General features: G+C 37.7%; 1 protein-coding gene and 1 long non-coding RNA gene across 6 annotated transcripts in view; one reads left to right on the top strand and one right to left on the bottom strand.

Moving 5' to 3' along the window:
* ZDHHC13 (zinc finger DHHC-type palmitoyltransferase 13) overlaps positions 1-24,995 on the top strand; it is a 51,465-nt gene that overhangs the window by 15,471 nt on the left and 10,999 nt on the right. For 3 of the 4 annotated variants that reach the window (XM_060177054.1, XM_060177057.1, XM_060177056.1), the window contains 10 exons: positions 364-508; positions 2,707-2,771; positions 5,921-6,083; positions 6,267-6,392; positions 10,373-10,506; positions 15,382-15,484; positions 19,498-19,620; positions 20,491-20,553; positions 21,311-21,404; positions 22,413-22,496. In XM_060177054.1, coding sequence (XP_060033037.1) covers positions 364-508; positions 2,707-2,771; positions 5,921-6,083; positions 6,267-6,392; positions 10,373-10,506; positions 15,382-15,484; positions 19,498-19,620; positions 20,491-20,553; positions 21,311-21,404; positions 22,413-22,496 — 1,100 coding nt within the window. The remainder of the gene's footprint in view (positions 1-363; positions 509-2,706; positions 2,772-5,920; positions 6,084-6,266; positions 6,393-10,372; positions 10,507-15,381; positions 15,485-19,497; positions 19,621-20,490; positions 20,554-21,310; positions 21,405-22,412; positions 22,497-24,995) is intronic. The other variant, XM_060177055.1, reaches the window with a different exon arrangement.
* On the bottom strand, positions 16,786-24,276 carry LOC132533903 (uncharacterized). 2 transcript variants are annotated; one of them, XR_009545661.1, is made up of 4 exons: positions 24,221-24,276; positions 22,609-22,753; positions 18,351-18,415; positions 16,786-18,207 (listed from the first exon to the last, which is right to left on the bottom strand). It is a non-coding gene; the product is annotated as an uncharacterized LOC132533903 (long non-coding RNA). The 2 variants fall into 2 exon arrangements; XR_009545660.1 differs by lacking the exon at positions 24,221-24,276 and having other exon boundaries at positions 22,609-22,822.

Below are 24,995 nucleotides of genomic sequence, written 5' to 3'. Positions count from 1 at the left end.
TACTTTTATAATATCAAACATGTAATTATCTTTTGTTTATAAAATATCAACAGTTTTAAAGCATTTATTTTTAGCATTAGTTATATAAAATTATTTATACATGGTACACATACTAACAACATAAAGTTTGAGATAGATTGAGAAGTTTATCACCTGTACTCAAGGAGGATTACCCAGATGGTTCTAAATTTAGAACAACTACATAAAAGATGTTTGGATAACTTCTCATGTTTTAAAAATCTTTTATGAAATTCTCTTTTTAACAAAAAACTTTCATGTCTTAGGCATATCAGTTTCTCCCTAAGTTTTGTCCTTCCTTTGCATGCTTTAGAATCCAGTATGATTTTTGTTCTCCTTTTACAGACAAGGGCATTTACCTATGGTCATATTATTACTACAGTATGGTGCAGACCCTACTCTCATTGATGGAGAGGGATTCAGCGGCATCCACTTGGCAGTATTGTTTCAACATATGCCTATTATAGCGTATCTCATCTCAAAAGGGCAGGTATGTTTTGAAATATATCTTCCAGCTATTGTGAATTGGAAGAGATCAGGGAAATTATTAGTAGTGGTTTGTTCTTGTTTCCCTCCCTCTTTCCCTCCTTTCTTTTTGCCACCAGAGTGATCAATGGCGCTTGTTGCCTGTATAGCAAATCCACCACTCCCAGTGGTCATTTTTCTCTTTTCCTCTCATTTCTTTTCTTTTCTTTTTTTCTTCTTCTTCCTCCTCCTCCTTTTCTTCTTCATCTTTTTCTTTTTATAGGACAGAGAGAAATGGAAAGGGAAGAGGGTGATAGAGAAGAAGAGAGAAAGAGAGACACCTGCAACACTGCTTCAGCACTCAGGAAGTTTCCCCTCTGCAGCTCAGCTGTGGGGGGCTGAACTCTGGTCCATGCACATGGCAGTGTGTGCATTCAAACAGTGTCCTCATTTCTGAAGTCAAAGTGATAGATAATCGGATGTCCAGATATTAGTCTCAGTAAATGTTGGTGCTAAATACTGCTTTTCAGTATCGCTGGTGCAAAAAGGATAGGTAACATATAATTAGATGTTTCTGAACTTGCAAGGCTGTAATACTTTATGATCCTAGTAATTTGTAGAGTTTTGCAATGACATGACTTAAAAACCTATATTTTTCTTCTGGTGGAATGTAGAAATGTTAAGTCAGATCACTAAATTAACCCATCATTTGCTTTCATTATTTGAATCCAAATGGGAGACCAATTTAAACATTTGCTTCTTATTGTTCTGTAAAGTAAATCTAGGAAAAAAATGACTTGCCTTAAGAGGCATCCACTTATGACACAGGCTAAATTATAGGTTATTGGCAGTGGGAGTCTCACTGTCGATTATAATTGCCTACTTTCTGGTAGCAAAGCAGTTTACACATCAGCAGACTTGCCTATATAACAGGCAGGGAAACATGTTTGCACAAATGCCATCAGGATGATTGTGCTCTTTTGAAATAAGTACTTTCTCTCAGATTTAGCCAATTGAAGTAGAATAATGATCACCTCCTAGGTCTCATTTTTAAAAGACCCAGGAGGAATCCTTTCTGCATCTCTGTAGTCTTCTTCACAAGCTGCATTCCTCCAAGGCCCATGAGAATCTTCAGTGATTGAAAACCTTTCTTTTAGCTTTTTTGGAACCCTTATTGTGCACCTTACACCTTGGCCCATTTTATTAAAAGGGAGCAGATCTTCATGGAGCTATAATGTCCTCTTCCCTCCCTCCCGCATATGTTCTAGAAAATAAAAGAAATATTTTCACTTTTTAAAATTTTAAATGTCTTAAAATGCAATGAAGTTGTCTCAAAAGAAAGGTAATTCATAATTGCTATAACTGTTTAAGTAGAAGGAGCATAAGTTAATGTCAGTCAAGGTATAACTTAGATGACCTCTAAGTTTCTGTAGTTCTATATCTAATAGTGATTATTGATATTTTTCTTTTGCTCTTATCTCTCTTCCATTCACATAATACAGCACTTTGAATCACATATGTAGGCTTTCCCTTTAAAAATATTTTAGGGGTCAGGCAGGTGGTGTTACACCTGGTTGAGTGCATATGTTACAATGCATAAGAACCCAGTTTTGAGCCTCTTGTCCCCATTGCAGGAGAAAAGCTTTGTGAGTGGTGAAGCAGGGCTGCAGGTGTCTCTCCTCTCTCTCTACCCCCACTCAATTTCTGGCTATCTCTATCCAATAAATAAAGATATTAAAAAATATATTTTACAGACAGGCTGGTAGAGTATAGGACTTGCACAGGTAAGATTTCTGAGTTCAGTTTCTGGCACCACATATGCTAGAGTGATGCTCTGATCTATCTTGTTAAATGAAGAAATAAAACATAATATTAATATTTTGTAATTCATTGGATTTTTTTTACCCAGCAAATGTAAACTTTTGTTTTTTTACATTGTGAGAGAAGCAGAGAGACCAAGAGACTGAGACTAGAGTACTGCTCTACTGTTTACTCCAGAGATCTAACTAGAGCCTCACGCAGACAAATGCTGTGCTCTGCTGTTGAACTGCCTCTCTGACTCTGGAAGATTATTCTTTTACTCAAGTGGCATTTAAACTTGAGTCATGTGCCTTGTAGGTGCAACAGTAGTGTTGAGTATATTAAGAGAATACTTCCATTAGAGGTTAACAAGGACTTTAACTGTTTACATTTATGCTGATTGCCTTTTTTTTTTTTAAATAGAGTGTAAATATGACAGACCTAAATGGGCAGACACCTCTTATGTTATCAGCTCACAAAGTACTGGGGTAAGTAAACCTGAGAAATCTCATTCTAATTCTTGGTTCCAACAATTTCTTTCTGTGTATATAATTTTAAATATATCCCTCTGTGTGAAGTGATATTACATTCTGAATAAGAAATTAAGAATTTCCACCCTGTGGTTATTACATGAACTTTGAATGTAGTTAGAAAAACACAATTGGAATAAACTTTAGGCATTGTTTTGATTCAAATGTATTTGAATAGAGGTTTTTACTTTATCATTTTGTTTCCAGTGTTGTGTTTCATTTCTGATTATACTTTTACTTAGTACTTGTATCCAAGGAACTGAGTTAGTTCTGTTGCCATTTGGTAGTGATTTAGCATAGTATTTGTTAAAAAACCATTTGTCTTCTTCATAGTGTTTAAAGATTTTGACAGGATAAGCAGGGTAAAGAGATTTTTAAAGAATCTCTCTTTTTTAATTGGGGTTTGATAGTCTCTAACATAGTCTCTAACATAGTCTCTAACACATAAGCACAACCTCTCATCTCCCGTTGACTGTTGTCTAGGAGACACAACAGGGTCCCAATGTCTCTTCATCCTGTCCCACTCTCTCCTTTCCCAGAGTCCTTTGCTTTGGTGTAGTACGTCAATTCTAGTCCAAGTTCCACCTTATGTTTTCCCTTACTGTCTTTGTTCTTAATTTCCACCTATAAGATAATTCATTATTGCTCTTTCACTTTCTGGTTTGTCTCATTCAACATGATGCCTTCAAATGCTGACCACGGTATTGCAAAGGAAATTACCTCATCATTTTTGACAGCAGCATAATACTCCATTGTGTATATGTACCACAACTTCCTTAGCCATTCATCTGTCATTTGGTGTCTGGGCTGCTTCCAACTATTACAAACTGTGCTGCTGTGAACTTTGGTATGCATAGGTCTTTCTGGATATGTGTTTTTGTTTTGCGTGGGTAGATCCTTAGGAGAGAGATTGCTGGGTCATAAGGCAGGTCAATTTCTGGAGTTCAGATGAATCTCCAGACTGTTCTTCACAGGGGTTGGACCAACTTGCATTTCCACCAGCAATGTAGGAGAGTCTCTTTCCCCCCACAGCCTGTCCAACAGTTGATGCTTCTGTTTTTCTTTTTTTTTAATTTCTCTATTGGGGAATTAATGTTTTACATTCGACAGTAAATACAATAGTTTGTACATGCATAACATTTCCCAGTTTTCCATATAAAAATACAACCCCTACTAGGTCCTTTGTCATCTTTTTGGACCTGTATTCTCCCCCACACCCATCCCAGAGTCTTTTACTTTGGTGCAACATGCAATTCCAGTTCAGGTTCTACTTGTGTTTTCTCTTCTGATCTTGTTTTTCAACTTCTGCCTGAGAGTGAGATCATCCCATATTCATCCTTCTGTTTCTGACTTATTTCACTCAACATGATTTCTTCAAGGTCCATCCAAGATCGGCTGAAAATGGTGAAGTCACCATTTTTTACAGCTGAGGAGTATTCCATTGTGTATATATACTACAACTTGCTCAGCCACTCATCTGTTGTTGGACACCTGGGTTGCTTCCAGGTTTTGGCTATTACAAATTGCGCTGCTAAGAGCATAGGTGTACACGGATCTTTTTGGATGGATGTGTTGGGTTCCTTAGGATATATCCCAGGAGAGGAATTGCAGGATCATAGGGTAGGTCCATGTCTAGCCTTCTGAGAGTTCTCCAGACTGTTGTCCACAGAGGTTGGACCAATTTACATTCCCACCAGCAGTGTAGGAGGGTTCCTTTGACCCCACAACCTCTCCAGCATTTGCTGCTGTTACCTTTTCTGATGTATGACATTCTCACAGGAGTGAAGTGATATCTCATTGTTGTCTTGATTTGCATTTCTCTGGCAATCAAAGACTTGGAGCATTTTTTCATGTGTTTCTTGGCCTTTTGGATCTCTTCTGTGGTGAATATTCTGTTCATGTCCTCCCCCATTTTTGAATGGGGTTATTTGTTTTCTTGTTGTTGAGTTTGGCAAGCTCTTTAGATATTTTGGTTATTAGCCGCTTGTCTGGTGTATGGCATGTAAAGTTCTTCTCCCATTCTGTAAGGGATCTCTTGGTTTGGGTAGTGGTTTCTATTGCTGTGCAGAAGCTTGTTAATTTGACATAGTCCCATAGGTTTATACTTGCTTTAGTCTTCTCTGTAATTGGATTCGTTTCATTGAAGATGTCTTTAAAATTTATGTGGAAAAGAGTTCTGCCAATATCTTCCTCTAAGTATCTGATAGTTTGTGGTCTAACATCCAAGTCCTTGATCCAGTTGAAATTTACTTTTGTATTTGGTGAAATATAGTGATTCAGTTTCATTCTTCTGCATGTTTCAACCCATTTTTCCCAACACCATTTGTTGAAGAGACTCTGCTTTCCCCATTTAATAGTCTGGACACCTTTGTCAAAGATTAGATGTCCACAGGTGTGGGGGCTTACTTCTGGGCTCTCAATTCTATTCCACAGGTTAGTGTGTCTATTCATTTTCCAGTACCAAGCAGTTTTGATGACAATGGCCCTATAATACAATTTGAGATCTGGGAGTGTGATGCCTCCAGTTCTGTTTTTTCTTCTCAAGATTGTTTTGGCCTCACCTGTAGAGAGGTCTCTTCACAAGCCGTGAAGCAGGTCTGCAGGTATCTATCTTTCTCTCCCCTCCTCTCTCAATTTCTCTGTCCTATCCAACAACATCACTGGCAACAATAATGACAACAACAAGGACAACAAAAATGGAAAAAAATAACCTCCAGGAGCAGTGGATTCGTAGTTCAGGCACCGAGCCCAAGCGATAACCCTTGAGGCGAAAAGGGAAAAACAACAACATTAAAGTATGAAAAAAAGTAAAAGCAAGTGAATATTGCTGCTAAAATTGTATATAATATATATCATTTATATGTTATATATAATTATGTAGTATATATAAAATATATAATATGTAGTGAACTGTTGCTTCAAAGATTTCTGGAGAGAAAGGTCTCTCCTGTTAGCCTGTAGGATAGAGCTCTGCATAAGAAGTTCTTCAATTATCAGAATACTTGTTAGTTAGTTAACACATTGGTTTAGAATATTTCTTATTTGCATTTACCTGTCAAATTATCATTTCTGTTAATGCCCGTTGGTGTTTTGTTATTTTGAGACAGGCCAGAACCAACTGGATTTCTTTTAAAGTTTAACCCATCTCTCAGTGTGGTTGATAAAGTACACCAAAACACTCCGCTCCACTGGGCAGTTGCAGCAGGAAATGTTAATGCAGTTGATAAGCTTTTGGAAGCTGGTTCTAGCTTGGATATCCGAAATGTTAAGGTAGGATGAAGTATTTGTGTCCCTTAGTTCACCTTTCTGCAGAAAGATCAGCTTATAGATACACGTTTTAAATTCAGAAAAGTATGAACAAGCATGTTTAGTGTATGATTTTAGTGAGTTATTTTAAAGTATTTGACACCTATAATATATTGAAAATGTAATTGAACTTTTTTTCTTTTGCAGGGAGAAACGCCTCTTGATATGGCTCTACAAAACAAAAATCAGCTAATTATTCACATGCTAAAAGCAGAAGCCAAAATGAGAGCCAACACAAAGTTTAGACTCTGGAGGTGGCTACAAAAATGCCAGGTATTTCCATGTAAGGGTATCTTATGTGCTGTAAGAATATTTTGTGTGTCTTTGTTTGTATTGCTTTTTTTTATTTTTATTTTTATTTTATTTATTTATTCCCTTTTGTTGCTCTTGTTGTTTTATTGTTGTAGTTATTATTGTTGTTGTCGTTGTTGGATAGGACAGAGAGAAATGGAGAGAGGAGGGGAAGACAGAGAGGGGGAGAGAAAGACAGACACCTGCAGATCTGCTTCACCGCCTGTGAAGCGACTCCCCTGCAGGTGGGGAGCCGGGGGCTCGAACCGGGATCCTTACGCTGGTCCTTGTGCTTTGCGCCATGTGCGCTAAACCCGCTGCGCTACAGCCCGACTCCCGTTTGTATTGCTTTTAAGGCTGCAGGAAAAACCAGGGAGTTGGCATAGTGTTGCACTATAATTGCAATTATATTTTTTTCTATGCATCTTAAAACCTATGTAAAATAGGTATTGTCATTGGCAATTTATTGCTAGTTTTCAGCTTGAAGGATGAAAACTATGAAAATTAGGGTGTACTTCCACACTTTTTTTTTTTCCTCCAGGGTTATTGCTGGGCTCAGTGCCTGCACCATGAATCCACCGCTCCTGGAGGCCATTTTTCCCCCTTTTTGTTGCCCTAGTTGTTGCAGCCTCGTTGCGGTTATTATTGCCATTGTTGACGTTGCTTTGTTGTTGGATAGGACAGAGAGAAATGGAGAGAGGAGGGGAAGACAGAGAGAGAGGGGGAGAGAAAGATAGACACCTGCAGACCTGCTTCACCACCCGTGAAGCGACTCCCCTGCAGGTGGGGAGCTGGGAGCTCGAACCGGGATCCTTACACCGGTCCCTGCGCCACCACCCGACCCCCACTTCCACACTTTTTAATGAAGTGACTTCATAAAGGAAATATTTGTAATATTAAGAGGTGAGGCTCAAATTGTATTCATTTCCTAATAGTGGTTACACTTCTGTGTGGCATGTTATACAAAAAGACTTCCATGTCTGCGGTACCACACATCCCAGATTCAACCCCAGCACCACCATAAGCCAAAGCTGAGCAATGCTCTGGTCTAAAAAAAAAGGAGAGGGTTGGGTTAAGCATACTTGGTGTGAAGTGCACAGACTGGTATAGGGATCCCAGTTTGAGCTCCTGGCTCCCCACCTGCAGGGGGGTCGCTTCACAGGTGCTGAAGCAGGTCTGCAGGTGTCTGTCTTTGTCTCACCTTCTCTGTCTTCCCCTCTTCTCTCAATTTCTCTCTGTCCTATCCAATATCATCAATGGTAACAATAACAATAATGACAACAAGGGCAACAAAATGTGAAAAATGGCCTCCAGGAGCCTAGTAATAACCCTGGAGGCAAAAAAAAAAAGGAAAGAAAAATAAAAGATCAATAGAGAAAGAAAGTTAAACTTGTTCTTATAAATGGTCAGTAAAATATAAATATAGCTCAGTTTATTAGGTGGTTATTCATTTTTTTTTTTTTTTTTTTTAATCAGAGCCCTGCTCAGCTCTGGATGATGGTGATGTAGGGAGTTGGGGGATTGAACCTGGGACTTTGGAGCTCAGTCAAGAAAGTCTCTTTACATATCCATTATGCTCTCTACCCCCAAATGTTTATTATTTCTGCTTTTAATTGTTTTAAAAAATGACATTTAACTTCATCGTATATAGTAATATTGAACAATTGTGTTCTCAGAAAGACTCTGATTTCACAGACACTATCAGATTTCTATGTCGCACATAAGGGTCATTATAAACACTTAGCCTATTTTGCACTTAGGTATGTGGAAGGAGTCAGAAAGAAGTAATGATTATTCCTCAGTCTCCTTTGTCAACTCTTCTGCTTCTCTCACACCCCATGTTGGCTTGGGTGCTCCAGGCTTATGTCCTGTACCTCTTTTCTGTTTATTTTTTCCTTTGGTGATTTCATGCACTTCTATGACATTAAGTGCCATCATCTATATGTTAACAGATCCTAGATACATCTCTAGCTCATCCTTCCATATGTGTATATCCAATTCCCTGCCAAGCCTACCTATTGTGGTGTGTGATAGGCATCTCTAACATAACATATCCAAAATTGAGCCCTCCGTCTCCTCCCACCTTTCCCTAACACTTCCATCCATAACCTTCCCCTTCTTATTAGGTGTCAACTCCGACTTCCCAGTCTCTGTCATGCCACATATGCAGTCCATCAGAAAGCTCTTGGCTAGCTCCACCCTCAGTATATATCTACAGTCTGACATCTTACCACTACACCACCAGTGTATTTTGATCCAGCCTCCACTGTTTCATGTGTAGTACTGCAGCTGTCTGACATCTCCCTACCCCATTCACTTCTGTCATATTCTCAAAACAGCAGCCAGGTGAGTCTAAAATTCATTCAAGTCTGATGCTGTCACTAAGCAGCTCAGAATTCTCTAAAGTCTTGTTTTTCTCACACAATAAAAACCCAACTCTTCATAATGGCTTTTAAGGCCATATATGATCCAGCTTCTTAGGTACCATAAAATTCACTTAGTGTGTTTGTCACTGTCCTAGAATTGAATCTCCATCAGAAACTTTTAAGTTCATTAATGTGTCCAAGGAGGCCTAGAATCATGCCTGGTGGTCCTGGAAAAGGATGACAGAGGACCAGTGGGGATTGTATTGTTATGTGGAAAACTAAAAAATGTTATGCATGTACTATTATATTTACTATTGACTGTAAAACATTAATCCCCCCAATAAAGAAATTAAAAAAAAATCATGCCTGGTATCCAATATATACTAGAATATTTGTTGAATAAACAAACACTAAGAATGTTATCTCTGGGGCTAAAGTTTTAAGAATCATTTTAAAATCTTATTTTAGTTCTGAAGTTGTTGCTTCTAAATTATAAATTTTTCTTTTTAAAGTCTAAATTCACTCATTTTGTGTTACTGTGCAAAGTAGAAAGCATTTTAAAGATTTGATATGGGGGGGGATTTGATATAATTTGAAATTATCCATCCTCAGGACTGTGGCTGAGAGAAGTAAAGCTTGAAGACAGCAGAATGTATTTTCTCTGTTTTGCAGCCATGAAAGCTGTACTTGCTTCTAAGGTCATTCATGTATGTTGTAGCTAAGGGACTGCATTGTGGAAATGTGGTACCTGACTCTGGTGCAAACAATCACACCACTTTTATTCTTTTAACTTTACTGGAGGAGTTAAACCTGAATAATTAGCATCCTGAGGACAGTCTTTGACCTCCATGTGACATTTAGAGAATCACTACTTTCCTGAAATTCAACTTTATTGATTCTCTGGTTATTGATTACTTTATTACTCCTACTTCTCATTCTGCTTCTCTGATCACATTAATCGTTCTTTCTTAGTTGCCTTCTGTGACTTTGCTCACTCTCCCATAGGTGTTTGTATTTGGCTGGCACTCTCCCCTTTCCTACTTGCAAACAGTCCTTGGATTATTGCTCAAGGTATTAACACCTACTAATCGATGTCACGGTTTTTCCCTACTGCTAGATTTGTTTTTTAGATGACCTGATGAATATCCCCTACATGTCCACAGGCATTTAAAATTGCACATACCCCAAACCAGACTCATTTTGATACAGATTGTTAAGTGTTAGCATTTATTATTGTTTATATCTTATTATTTATTGGATAGAGACAAATAATTTGAGAGGGAAGGAGATAGAGAGGGGAAAAGACAGCACTACTTATCCCCTGTAGGTGGGGAACAGGGGCTTGAACCTGGGTCTTTCAATAGAGGAATTAAGAAATATAGAATATGTTTAGGTAACCTTTTGTAAAACAAGCCTTTAAAAATTGTTTTCTAATGGAAAATAATTTTTTAAATTTCAGATTTATTCAAAGTCATTTTGAAGACAAGTTCTGTATTCTACTATTTTATATATTTAAGAAGTGTTTCTGTTAAACTATTACTAGCTACTTGAGAGTTAAAGTCCATAAAGTTCTAAAGTTCGGAATCTCTTTAACAGCCCTTCCTGCTGTTGCTGTTTTCTGTGATTACCCTGTGGGCTGTTGGATACATACTGGACTTCAATTCAGATTCTTGGCTTTTAAAAGGATGTCTTCTAGTGGCACTGTTTTTTCTGACATCTTTGTTTCCAAGGTGTGTATTATTAGTCTTCACAAGAAAATTATTGGATTTCCAACTTGATCTGCTTATTTATTTCTTTTTAAAAATTTTTTAATATCTATTTATTTTCCCTTTTGTTGCCCTTGTTGTAGTTATTATTGTTGTTGTTATTGATGCCATCATTGTTAGATAGGACAGAGAGAAATGGAGATGGGGAAGATGGGGAGAGAAAGATAGACACCTGCAGACCTGCTTCACTGCCTCTTAAGTGACTCTCCTGCAGGTGGAGAGCTGGGGGCTCGAACCGGGATCCTTCTGCAGGTCCTTGCGCTTTGCACCATGTGCGCTCCCACCCACCTCCCGATTGCTTATTTCTATTGCTGATTAACTGGAATCAGATTTTTGTTGAATTATAGATGTTACCTCATACAGTCATTCTCAAGGATGGTGAGAGGGAAGTACTTCAGTAGCACCTGATTTGACTGAAAGCAAGTTAGTCAAACCAGTAATTTGGCTGAATTGACAACTGGTGGAAAATAAATAGCCTAACTCATTTTGTGAAGTGTTATTTCTAGTAAATGATGAGATTCTTGTAACTGTTTTGCATCTTTAAACATTTTTCTGAAATTGTTTTTTCTCTTTCTCAACTCACTTAAAAGTTTTTTGCTTTTAATTATTATTTTTTTTAAGTTGAAGCAACCAAGTTCAATTGTAGGAGGCTCTTAAAGGGTAGCTATGCTATGGCTCTATTTTACTTTATTTATTTATTTTACTTTAGGGGGTTACAGGACAGTTATTGACACATGATCTACTTTTAGGGAACCATTTATATATAACTGTATATAGTCATTGGTTAACAGTTTGATTAACTGGCTTCAAGTTAAGCTTTACCACTTATCTGTCTTGACCTTGCATTAGTTGCTTTGCCACTCTGTGCTTCAGTTTCTTTATCTATAAAATCTATAAAATGGGGACCAAGTGACAGTCCTTTATGGTTAGTATTTTTACAGTGGTTAGAACTACGCCTGGCACACAGTTACTCAATAGTTATGCCATGCCCCTGTGTCTTCCCTTTCTCAATAAAATGGCATCTAGTGCCCCCCATGCATAACTGCCATCTTCCATTCTTCCCTTTCCCCACTGTCCACATTTTCAAACATTGCAAAGTTCTTCCTGCTTTGCCTCCAATTAGTCTGCTCCTGCCTTCTCGGTAGGCTCCACACACCAGACCTACTAACTGGTTCCCAGTATTCACCTCTTACCCCCTATAACTCATCTCCACTTGGCAGCTCAGGTGGTATTTTGAAAAGCAGGCCAGTTTCTGTCTCTTCTCCCTGCCTAAAACCCTGCAATGGCACTTCCTTATCATAAAATCTATACCCTTCCATTTATTCCCACTCCCTCTTTCCTTCTCTGTGCTCCAACCTCCTTTCTATATCTAGAAAACAGAACTCATTCACACTTGGAATCTTGGCTCTTGCTTGTGTCATTGTCTGAAGTATTTTGCTATCATCTCTTGTTGTTTATAAAATATTTTTAATATTTATTTATTTTGAATAGAGACAGAAATTGAGAGGGAGTGGAGAAGGAGAGAGATATCTGCAGCACTGTGAAGTTTTTTTCCTGCAGGTGGGAGTTGGGCGCTTGAAGCTGGGTGCTTGTGCACTGTAATGTGTGTGCTGCTGCCTGGCTCCAACTATGACATTTTTTTGTAACTGAAACCATCATTCAGAGCTCATCCCCACAGTCTCCTCCTTAGTGAGGTCAGCCTCATTTATTTTCTTTGTAGCAGTTAATCATTATGTCCTGGAACATAAAACCAGGAAACTTGGGGCTGGCAAATAGCTCACTTGGATAGTGTGTTGCTTTGCCATGTTTGTGTCTCAGGTTCAATCTCAGCCCCCACTACACTGAAGCTTATCTCACCTGTTGACCATTTGTATTCACTAAGTGAAAGAAAAAAAAAAAGTGAGGTTGACCATCCATAGAAAAGGACCTGGAAGGAAACATGTTTTGCTGGCCAGTTATTATACTCTGAAAAAAGCATGAACTGATTTTGTTTGATTACTTTTTTATTTATTTCACTTCATTTCATTTCCTCCATATCGCTGGTGTTCTGTGTTGAAACTGTGAATCCACTGCTCCTGTGGCCATTGTTTTGATTTTTGGGTTGGACAGAGAGAAATTGAGAGAGGAGGGGGAGAAAGAGAGGAGGAGAGAATGATAGACACCTGTAGACCTGCTTCACCGCTTGTGAAGTGACACCACCACCAGCACCCCCACCCCCGCACGTGGAGCCCCTGGAATCTTTGCATGGGTCCTTGTGCTTCATGCTATGTGCGTTTAACCCGCTGCGCTTCTGCCCAGCCCCCCATGAGCTGCTTTTGTCGTAAGAAAAAGCAGGTTATTAGAAAACTCTTAATATTTGGCTACTAAAGGACAGGACAGTTGTTGGAAAATGTACTAAAATTTAAATATAAAACAGTAGTTCAAATTTTCTGAAAAGTCCTTTTTTTGAAAAATTTTTATTTATAAAAAGGAAACATTGACAAAACCATAGGATAAGAGGTGTACAGCTTCACACAGTTCCTACCACCAGACCTCCATTTACCATCTCCTCCACTGATAGCTTTCCTATTCTTTTTTAAAATTTTTTTATTTATAAAAAGGAAACATTGACAGAGCCATAGGATAAGAGGTGTACAGCTTTGCACAATTCCCACCACCAGACCTCCATATACCAACCCCTCCACTGATAGCTTTCCTACTCTATAACCCTCTGGGAGTATGGACCCAAGATCCTTGTGGGATGCAGAAGCTTGAAGGTCTGGCTTCTATAATTGCTTCCCCACTGAACATGGGCATTGACAGGTCGATCCATACTCACAGCCTCTCTCTCTTTCCCTAGTGGGAAAGGGTTCTGGGGAAGCTGAGCTCCAAGGCACATTGGTGGGGTTGTCTGTCCAGGGAAGTCTGTTCGCATCCTGCTAGCATCTGGAACCTGGTGGCTGATAAGTGTTAACATACAAAGCCAAACAAATTGTTGACCAATCATGGACCTAAAGGCTGAAATAGTGCAGATGAAGAGTTGGGGTGTTCTCCATTTAGTAGATAGCTAGTAGGCATATTTTAAAGAGGTCTATTTTGTTGTTCCCTGAAAAAAATTTTTTTTAAATATTTTATTTATTCCCTTTTGTTGCCCTTGTTGTTTTATTGTTATAGTTATTATTGTTGTTGTCGTCGTTGTTGGATAGGACAGAGAGAAATGGAGAGAGGAGGGGAAGACAGAGAGGAGGAGAGAAAGATAGACACCTGCAGACCTGCTTCACCGCCTGTGAAGCGACTCCCCTGCAGGTGGGGAGCCGGGGTTCGAACCAGGATCCTTATGCCGGTCCTTGTGCTTTGCACCACCTGCGCTTAACCCGCTGCGCTACAGCCCGACTCCCTCCCTGAAAAATCTTAAGATGCTTAGAACTGTTAGCTACATGAAAATTTATAACTTAGAGATATTCATTTTTTCAGTCATTGGATTGACTTGATACCCAAGTAAATTTTTAAGCTAGGTCACCAAGGATCTCAATCATGACTTTTGGTTATCTATTTCTTTATTTATTTGGCTTATTAGGTCTTGTTTTTTTCTAAATGGAAAGCAGAGGGATGCAATATTTACTCACTTAGAATAAAGGGCTTTGTCATTTTGTTTGCTTTATTAGAAGCTAAATGTGTATGAAACTTTTTGATGAAGGTGAGTTAGGAGTTTTGTAAGCTAGGCTTGGCATAATAGGCCCAATTCAAATAGACAAATTAATATAGTAATTTTACCCATACTGCTTTTTTTTTTTTTCTCCTATGCTGCTCTATAACTTCAAATTTCATGGAAGTAAGTAGCTACAAACTGCTACTATTATTTGGCTCAAGGATAGTTGCTTATTGACCCAGGCTGTTATGTGACACCTGTTAGAAGTAGGCAGGCCATAGCAATAGGCTCTTAGATATTAGATAATTCACTGTGCTACTTAATTAGGTCAAACACATTTGTGCTGTAGAATTTCAGACAGGCCGTACTCTGGAGATTACCTAGCCTTACTTGACCTATTCTGACAGCATATTTGGTACTGGGTATTTGGAATCTAGTTCTTCTAAAATACTATTTCATCATAATTATATTTATGATCTGTGTGCCTGTTTTAACTTTATGGATTTTGGACCCCTTTACATTCATCTTTAACCATCATTATTTTCCTGGTGTAAATTTTACAATAGATCCAAGTAAACTATATTTATGCATAGATTTACTTTATTTTAACATGAAAGTCAGCTTTTTTGAAATTACAATAGTAATCATTTGAATAAGTTATGTATGAACTTCAAGTGACATGTTAACAAAGGGATTCTGTTGTTTATAGGCAATCACAACCTTTATACATGTCAGTGTCAAGTATCTGCTTCTTAAGATGGTTGTAGGATGAGCGTATTTAAGGTTGTGTACATCAGTATATTTCAAATACATACTGCTGGTCTCCAGATAAAAGTGTTAAATGTGAAGAGGAATCACCCCAAGTATTTGAAGTTTTGCATTTTTGAGTTACTGAAAGTGTTACACTAAGACATACAAGTAATGATATTTCAACAGAAATAAAATGATTCATTGAAAATATGTTAGTGGGAATACAATAATAATGTGCTTAAGAACTAAAATATCCTCATCTTAAAGTTCTTATACATCAGTTTTCTCATGTGTAAAATAAGATGATGGTATATTGTCACAAGGAAAGTGACACAGTAAGCACTCAAGGGAAAACTGTTGCTATGTAAAGGAATTATTATTATATTAAAAGAAATTCTGAATAAACTTAATATGAATTATACTTATTTTCTGTAATGCCTATTGTTTATTTTTTCTTTTAGGTTCTTGGTTGGCTATAAGTCTTTGGTATACTTACCAACAGTCTTTCTGCTAAGTTCCATTTTTTGGATATTTATGACTTGGTTCATCTTATTCTGTCCTGATATCCTTTATCTTTAAATTTAAATGCAAGCCTCATTTCGCTTTTTAAATATAGTAATGCCATTGTTAGACATTTAAATAGTAAAAGGTATTCGGGTAATGCAACTCACATAAGTATTCACTTAATGATTCTGCTTGAAGATGTTTAATGTTGAAAATCTACTTAATTTTGGATATAATCTCAAAGTGTACTGTGAAAGTGCTAAGTGTCTAGTACTGATTACTCATAAGAAGGAAGCAATAGAGTAAATCATTGTTCCCTTGAATCCATAAAATTTGTTATATTGCCTTGAGTTTTTGGGTTTTTTGTTTTGATTTGTTTTTAGGTCAGATAGTTCTTTCAACTTGGTCAGCAGTTACAGCTGAGTACTAACTCTCTGTTGATCAAAATGACTGTGTGGTAGGAATAGTAAGGGAGAGTGTTGGCTTCCTTAACACTGTTCAGTCACAGTATTATTATTTAAGATAGTGGTTGTCAATAACGGTAAAAAATAAAGTTACTTAAAACGTGTGAAACATTTTTCAGAAAATAGTTCTTCTGATTTAAACTTTTCTCGGATGTGTTCTTATTTTATCCTGTTTTGCTTCCTTTTCTTCCCCCCTTCGGTTGCCCCTTTTTTTTTATTGTTGTAGTTCATTGTTGTTATTGATGTCGTTGTTGGATAGGACAGAGAGAAATAGAGAGAGGAGGGGAAGACAGAGGGGGAGAGAAAGATAGACACCTGCAGACCTGCTTCACCACTTGTGAAGTGACTCCCCTGCAGGTGGGGAGCTGGGGGCTCAAACCGGGATCCTTACGCTGGTCCTTGTGCTTTGCGCCATGTGCACCATGTACACTTAACCCGCTGCGCTATTGCCCGACTCCTAGACCTTTTTTTTTTTTTTTAATTATGATTGTAGTGTACTTGGAGCTTTCATGACTGACTCATGAATGAGAGCCCATATTAAAAGACAAAGCAAATAAAATAAAACTCATGTAGAGGAGCAGGACCCAGCCACGTTCAGCATAAGGATATATTGTTGTCTTTGGGTTGACCAAGTCTGGCCACCTTGAGATTACTTCTTGGTTTTTAGCCATGTATAGATCTTACTGGTTAGGAGGTATTTTCTCCTCCTCTTTACCTTCTTAACTTGTTACAGGCTCCTTTAACCCCTTCCAAGGAAGCTGTCATGACTTTGCTTTACAGAGTTGTAGAAGAAGAAAATATATTGGATAGAAATATAACTCTAAGCATATTTTTTAACTTGTATTTTATTTCTCTCCTGGTAATGGCTTTTTTTTTTTAAGTAAATGGGAGAGGTGATATACTTAATTCAGGAATGTCTTTTCACAAGAATAAATATAAAATGAGGAGGTCATATGTATTCTCAGAGGGCATACATCCACCCTCATTGTACCATATTTTTGTTGTAAGTATCCATTTTATTTCTAAATATTACTTCTAATATTCTTTAGATTTCTTTAATCTAAATGAATGCTACAGTGTACCAGGGAAGCCATTTGATTTTTTTCAAGGGATTTTATTACATTTAACCTTTGTTTCATAATTACTGATTTAAGGTCAACTTTTTAAGTACTAGTTTTATTACTGCCACTTAATGAAGGCTTGTATGACATCATTACAGGCTATAAAATAATTTAGAAGTAATAATGGGTACATGAAATAACAGCAAATCTACTTGTATTTTAAAGACTGGTAATTCCTAGGATAGTTGAGAAGAGATTGCTTGTGTTTTTATCTATTAACTCATAAGGCAGGAGAATGAAGATAGTTTATAAATAATATTTCTTGGTGAGTATTTAAAATTTGAGCAATTCATGCCATTTCAAATTTTACATGTTAGATAGTTTTTATACCGTTTTTTTTTTTTTTTTAATTTGTGGAGTTGAAATGAACAAAAATGTGACTCTTACTGTAGATTGATAGCTCAGTCACAGGATTTATTATTTGGCTGAGTTTAACTAGAAACAGTAATATTTGTTGCTGTATTGCACCAAAGTAAAAGACTAGGGTTAGGGTTAGGGTTCAGGTCCTGGAACATGATGGCTGAGAAGGACCTAGTGGGGGTTGTATTGTTATGTGGAAATGTTACACATGTACAAACTATTATATTTTACTGTCAACTGTAAACCATTAATTCCCTAATAAAGAATTTTTTTTAAAAAAAGGCCTTTAGGCAAAATCAGACTGAGAAGACACTTGAACGGAAGTGTGAAGATGGAGCTGAGTAGTAGGGAAAAAAAAGAAAGAAACTATAATATTTGTAAAGATGTCATTATATTAGAAGAATAGATCTATATAGTTATACATAATCTTATATATATGTGTGTGTATATATATAATATATATACTTATTTTATTTATAAAAAGGAAACATAAAACCATAGGATAAGAGGGGTACAATTCTACACAATTCACAATTCCCACCACCAAAACTCCATATCCCATCCCCTCCCCTGATAGCTTTCCTATTCTTTAACCCTCTGGGAGTATGGACCCAGAGTTATTGTGGGATGCAGAAGGTGGAAGGTCTGGCTTCTATAATTGCTTCCCTGCTGAACATGGGTGTTGACAGGTGGATCCATACTCCCAGCCTTCCTCTCTCTTTCCCTGGTAGGTCAGAGTTCTGGGGAATCGGAACTCCAGGACACATTGTTGGGGTTGTCTGTCCACGGAAGTCTGGTTGGCATCATGGAAGTCTGGTTGGCATCTAGAACCTGGTGGCTGAAAAGAGAGTTAACATATAAAGCCAAACAAATTGTTGGGTAATCAAGTTACATAGAATCTTAAGATAGAACTGACAGGATAGGATATTTCACTTAAATGTGTAGCTTAGTAAACCTGTTGAGCTAGGCATGTATACAAACCCAGTGCTGGTGAGGCAGTCAGCCAGTAGGTGGCATACTTCACCTTCAGATGCATTGTTTCCTAGCTGTTGGAAAGACACTGATGTTAGTAAAGTGGGAACTGCATTCTCCATCGCATAATTGGCATTTTATAGATAATATTATTAACATTTTCATGAATAAAATCAGAGTGGAAGGCTACGGGTTGAAATTAATTTTAAAGGCAGTTCCAGGTTGACTTTGTATCACCTCAAAATCATTCCAGAATGAGTTATGCTTATCCTTAAGACATTTTTTTCTGTCTTGTCCATGATATCTCCTCTCAAATAATACTTGGTTTGTTATCAGTTTTCAAGGAGAGAGAGTAGTTTCCTTTGTTTCTAAATTAACTCGGCCTAATGTAATTACAAGGATTAATTACTATATTTTCCAGTAGGGATTGTTTTTTTCCCCAAGTACTAAACCAAGTGATTGTTCCGTTGAATGGTTTTGTTAAAGTGATCAGAAACTATTTTTAGATGCTCATAGGCAAGCCACAGTTACATTAGAGATTGATTTGGGTCTTTAATGTTTTTCACTCTTGTGGATATCCCTCACATTTTGCAACTGTACCTATTAATATTTTGTGATTATCAGTTAATGCAAAGAGACTATTAGCCTGCCATGAACAGATTACTATAGGATTACAACATGGAATGGGACCAGGGATGTGTGTAATAAAGATAGTGGGAGTTAAGTGAAATAAGTCAGAAACAGAAGGATGAATATGGGATGATCTCATTCTCAGGCAGAAGTTGAAAAACAAGATCATAAAAGAAAACACAAGTAGAACCTGAACTGGAATTGGTGTGTTGCACCGAAGTAAAAGACTCTGGAGTGAGTTGGATGGGGAGAATACAGATACAAGAAGGATGACAGAGGACCTAGTGGGGGTTGTATTGTTATATGGAAAACTGGGAAATGTTATGCATGTACAAACTATTGTATTTACTGTCGAATGTAAAACAGTAATTCCCCAATAAAGAAATTTTTAAAAAAAGATAAAGTGGGAGATGGAATAGAATGCAAAGGAGAGAGGTTCTTAGGCACAAATGATAAAATTTGCTTATATCATAATTATGCTATTTTCTGTTGAAATTTGATACATTCCTTAACTTGGATTTAACATTTAGCAGGCACCCCTGCCTACTTCGCTTTTATTCTCAGCTTAATGGGCTTCCTCTACTTCTTCTACAAAACTTGGGCAACTGATCCAGGATTCACTAAATCTTCTGAAGAAGAAAGGAAGACAGTGAGCTTTCTTTGCAATGCTGCTGTTTGTTTTTAACAGGATGATGTGTAAACTTCAGAAGGTCATAGCCATTCTAGTGGTTGTCATGACTGCACCTTTACTGCCTGATACCTAATAGATCCTGCCTGGTACCTAATTGAGGTGTAGATGATTAAGTCAGCAAAGATGAGATTTATCTACTGGCATACTTCATTTGTCAGTCTTTTAAGTGAAAGGCTTTAGAATATTTCTGTTTTCTTTTAAAGTTCCACTCAGACTTTTCTGAGATGTGATTTCTGTGAGAAGATATCTTTTTCTCCGTCTTTATAATGACACTTAGTGATCATTTGGCTTAATTTCCCCACCCCCCTACTTAAGACATGGAAGGTAACTAGACAGAGCCCCAGGGAGTCCTACTTCTAATTAACTGAGGAGCTACCCTTTTCTTCCTTAATTGTGAAGGTGTCAGACAACATTGCATGTCTCTCATTGGTTGTGAAAGTTTAGAGGTTGGGAGGGTGTTTTCTCCTCTGTTACTTAACAATATTCCTAAAAGACCTACACCTTGGTGCTTATCAGTTCTGATACATACCAGTGGTCTTTGTTTATTTTTTATGAGTGTATTTGTGTGTATGCATTTTTTTCTCTAGCATACTATAACTGGGAGAGAGAAGAGGGTAGGGTGTTTTGTGTGCATTCTAATTTAGTGGCTATGGTTGAAAGCTCAGCCTTGAGAAGTCACATTATTTCAAGCACAGATTCAGTTGGTGGCAATGATTCCAAACTGTTTTTCTAGCCACCACATCGAGGAGGAAGACAGTGAGTACAGTATAATGGTACACTGTTCAGCCCCCAATAACGCAGAGTTATAAGGACAAACATGTCTTTCAGAATATCATCACTCTCGCAGAGACTGGCTGTTTAGACTTCAGAACATTTTGTACATCATGCCTTGTGAGTGAGTCTTTAAATATTTTAAAATATGTATTGTGAAAACAAATTATATTGCTCATTTAAGCATTTGTCAAATCCTCATAGCATATTTGTATGCCTTTGTTTATACCATATTCTAATTTTATGTTACTTTCAGTTTTGCCTTAAACATATGGAAGAAAGATGTTTATAACTTCTTGAAGTTGGTTATAGTTAAATCGCTTTATATAAGGGTCTATAGTATGTTTTAATTATTTTTCCCTGCCAGGAAGCATATATTAGAACTAACTTTGAGATAGAGGCATACATACAGTGACCCTAAAGACAAGTGAAATCTTTCATTTTGGGACTGAGAAATCAAGGCCTTGAGAGAAAGAAATAACTTCCCCTCAACAAGGGCAACAAAAGGGAATAAATAAATATTTTTTAAAAAGAAAAGAAATAACTTCCCCTACATTGTTGCTATAGTCAGAAATATAATTCAGGGTTCCTTTTTTTTTTTTTTTTTTTTTTTTAGTCCTGTGTTCATTCTACTTTGTTGAAACTGTCTCATTTCTGCTTAGTCCATTGAATAAACTATGGAATTCAAATACCCTCTAGTGCTGACCCAGTCAAAATAATTACATGGAAGTAAACATTAACAGGACTTTCCAGTTCTATAAATTAATTGATGACTGGCTTAGATTTGCACAGAAATAAGCTTGACTTGTTGCCACTTTGAGACACTGATTTTTTTTTTTTTTTTTTTAACCTGGATCTCTGTTAATTTCTCACTCAGATAAGGAAGCCATTAAGGTCACTCCACTGCCATGTGTGCAACTCCTGTGTGGCTCGGTATGATCAGCACTGCCTATGGACTGGACGGTGCATAGGTGAGAAATTTTCACTTCAACATATATTTAGTTATGTGTGTGACTCATAAAGGAAGAGGAAGGGCATCTAAGGAACCCCCTTCATAGCTTTTCCTTGTCAGAGAATCAGCTTCATGTTACAGTTTTTAGAAAACTTTTGATAATAACATCACTTGTATATCATCTTAGCATTTATAAAACATTTTCTTATGTGCTATCCCGTTTGATCTTTAGTGCACAACTATGAGGTTGCCTTTATTGTGTCCCATCTCCTGTGTCATGAGGGCAGTGCATACAAGAGGGGGATGTCACTGCCTGGCACCCTCGCTCCTTCTGTGCTACTATAGATATTTCTTTTTTCACTATGTGCAGTCTCCTGCAGTGTAACTGTTCAGTGCTGTCCCCTGGTTTTGTTTTCTGTGTTCCTCTGATCAGGTCAGAGGCTGAACCTAAGTAAACATATTAATTGGCAGGAAGGAAGAGGCACAGTATGATTTGCTCCATATCCTGCCAACCCCCCTCTCTTCAATACAGTACTGGCCTTGCTAGTGTTGTAGATGTTTAGTAAACTTGTTTCTATCAAAGGAAGTATCTTCTTTAGGGGCTGGGTGGAGGTCACTTGGTTGAGTACACACATTATAGTGCCTAAGGACCTAGATTCAAGCCTACAGTCCCCACCTGCAGGGGGAGAAGCTTCATAAGCAGTGGAACAGGGTTGCAGGTGTCCCTTTGTCATGTCACCCCCTTCCCTCTCAACTTCTGTCTCTCTCTACTCAAAAGAAATAATAAAATTAAAAAGTACCTTCTTTTAGGTAAGTAGTGAGTAAACTTTAGTTGCATAGTTAGCATGAATAATTGGAATATATTAGAGCTATTTGATTTTTATAATGATAATTAAAGACAAAACAGCAGCCTGTTTTTTTTTTTTTTTTTACTTTGATAAAATACTTTTGACCGTAAAGTGATTAGTTAATAAGGTCTTGATCTGGAAAATCATTGTAACAAAGTATTATGTTCTTTTTGATAAAGGTTTTGGCAACCATCACTATTACATATTCTTCTTATTGTTTCTCTCCATCTTGTGTGACTGGATTATATATGACTCTTTCAATTGTAAGTATATTTTTCTTACAGCAAACTCACACGTACATATACTTTTAACTCTTTAATAGCATATTCGTGTTGGATAACTATCAACCATACCCCTAATAAAAAATGAATGTACCTGAGACTCAGCCATGTTTGGGAGGCAACAGGAAATTAGAAGAAACATTAGAAGAGATTAGTCTCCAGTACTGTGGTAAAGGTTATACTCTAAAGTGAGTAATTTCTCCTCCTCCTCACTTCGATGGCAGTGGAGGAAAATTCAGCTGCTCAAATACAAAGCAAGAAAGTAATAAGTAAATAAACTAGATGGAAAAGGTTGGTGACAGAGAGGTTGGGGCAGGGCTAAAGTGAACACTGTACTTAAGGAACAAAATTTTAGGGGCTAGATTCTGGCACACCTACTTGAACACATGTTATAATGTGCAAGGCTCAGGTTCAAGCCCTACCTGCAGGGGGAAAGCTTTGTGAGTGGTGAAGCAGTGCTACGGGTCTCTTTCCCTCTTTATCTCCCTATATCCTCTTGATTTCTGGCAGTCTCTATCTAATAAATAGAAATAATTTTTTTAAAAAAAGAACAAAACTTTGAAACTATGTATCATTTGATAAAGATACAACTTAGAACTGGAAAGAAAACTGTAAAGTCATTGAAAGCTTAGAAATAAAAAACTTAAAAGAAAATATTAGATCTCTTAATCTACATCCCTGAGAAAGAAAAAATTCAATAGCAGTGTAAAAGAACCACATCTAACTATTCTATAGTGATCAACTAAAAACAGGATTTAAATCAAAACAAAGAGTTTGGTTAGCTCTTAAGAAGTGCTTGCCTCCAATGGGGGAGATTGCATAATGGTTATGCAAAGAGACTGTCATGCCTGAGGTTCTGAAGTCCCAAGTTCAATCCCCCACACCACCATAAGCCAGAGCTGAGCAGTGCTTTGGTGAAAAAGAAAGAAAGAAAGAATTGCATGGCTGTACTTTTAAACCTTGAAATGAGTATTTATTGCTGGTAGTAAACTACAGCACTTAAAAGTTTGTTTATTCGTTTTTACTTTGTTACTTGTTTTTTTTTCTTTTTTTAATATTTATTTTCCTTTTTGTTCCTCTTGTTTTTTTTTTTATTGTAGTTACTGTTGATGTCGTCGTTGGATAGGACTGAGAGAAATGGAGAGAGGAGGGAAAGAGAGAGAGACAGACAGACAGACAGACACCTGCAGACCTGCTTCACCACCTGTTAAGTGACTCCCCTGCAGGTGGGGAGCTGGGGGCTCGAACTGGGATCCTTACCGGTCTTTGCGCTTTGCACCTTGTGTGCTTAACCCGTTGCGCTACCGCCCGACTCCCTATTTGTTACTTACTTTTAAGGCTTTGGGAGCACTTCCATTGATTATGTTTTTATCTACCCTTGTTAGATTCATGTTCCAATCCTAGATTTTGGTATTAGAATACTTGTTTGTTGCTTGGGTTAAAATCTGAAATGATTTAGAGAAAGATTATTTTAAAATTGTTTTTTCTCTTTGCATTACAAGTCCTACCTCACCCTCCCTGTCCCCTCTTGCTTCTCTCCCTGCCATTCCTACCTTGACTTTCTTTAGTTTAAATTTTAATTTTTAAAAGAAAATTTCTTGGGGGATGGGCAGTGGTGCACTGGGTTAAGTGCACATAGTATGAAGCACAAGGACCAGCACAAGGATCCCAGTTTGAGCCCAGCTCCCTCTCTCCAGGGGGCTCACTTCACAGTCAGTGGAGCAGGTCTGCAGGTGTCTTCCCCTCCTCTCTCGATTTCTCTCTGTCTTATCCAACATCAACAACAACAAAAAAAATGGCCACCAGGAGCAGTGGATTTGTAGTGCAGGCACCAAACCCCAGCAATAACCCTGGAGACAAAAAAAGAAAAGAAAATTTCTCCAGTGCCTTTCTCCAGCCTCCCAGTTCCCCTCCTTAGAAACATCCATTTTTACAAATTTTTGTTTGGGATTTCATTTATAGAGGTTTTCATTACTGTCTATTTTAAATAATTTCCTTTTACCCTCCCATAACCTGGGAGAAGGTTTTGTTTGCCTTGTCATTCCCTTTTCTACCTGAATAACTAATAATTATGAAATGCTTTTGTAGCTTTCTATAACCACCACTGTCTGAAATGGATCTAATAATCAGAAGGTTGCGGTCTCTGATCTCAGTTCTAGTAGAAGACTCAGTAATCCTGAGCACTGAAATTTTAAAAGTGCTTGAGAGTATGTCCTGTGGTGTCAGAAATAAGTTTTTTTCTGGGAGCCGGGTGTTAGCACAGCAGGTTAAGTGCACATGGCGCAAAGCGCAAGGACCAGCGCAAGGATCCAGGTTCGAGCCCCTGTCTCCCCACCTGCAGGGGAGTCACTTCACAAGCGGTGAAGCAGGTCTGCAGGTGTCTATCTTTCTCTCCCCCTCTCTGTCTTCCCCTCCTCTCTCCATTTCTCTCTGTCCTATCCAACAGCAACAACAACAATAACTACAATAATTAAAAGACAA

Source organism: Erinaceus europaeus, chromosome 17, assembly GCF_950295315.1.
Source record: "Erinaceus europaeus chromosome 17, mEriEur2.1, whole genome shotgun sequence".
NCBI lineage: Eukaryota > Metazoa > Chordata > Mammalia > Eulipotyphla > Erinaceidae > Erinaceus > Erinaceus europaeus.
This window is presented reverse-complemented; position numbering and strand designations above follow the sequence as displayed.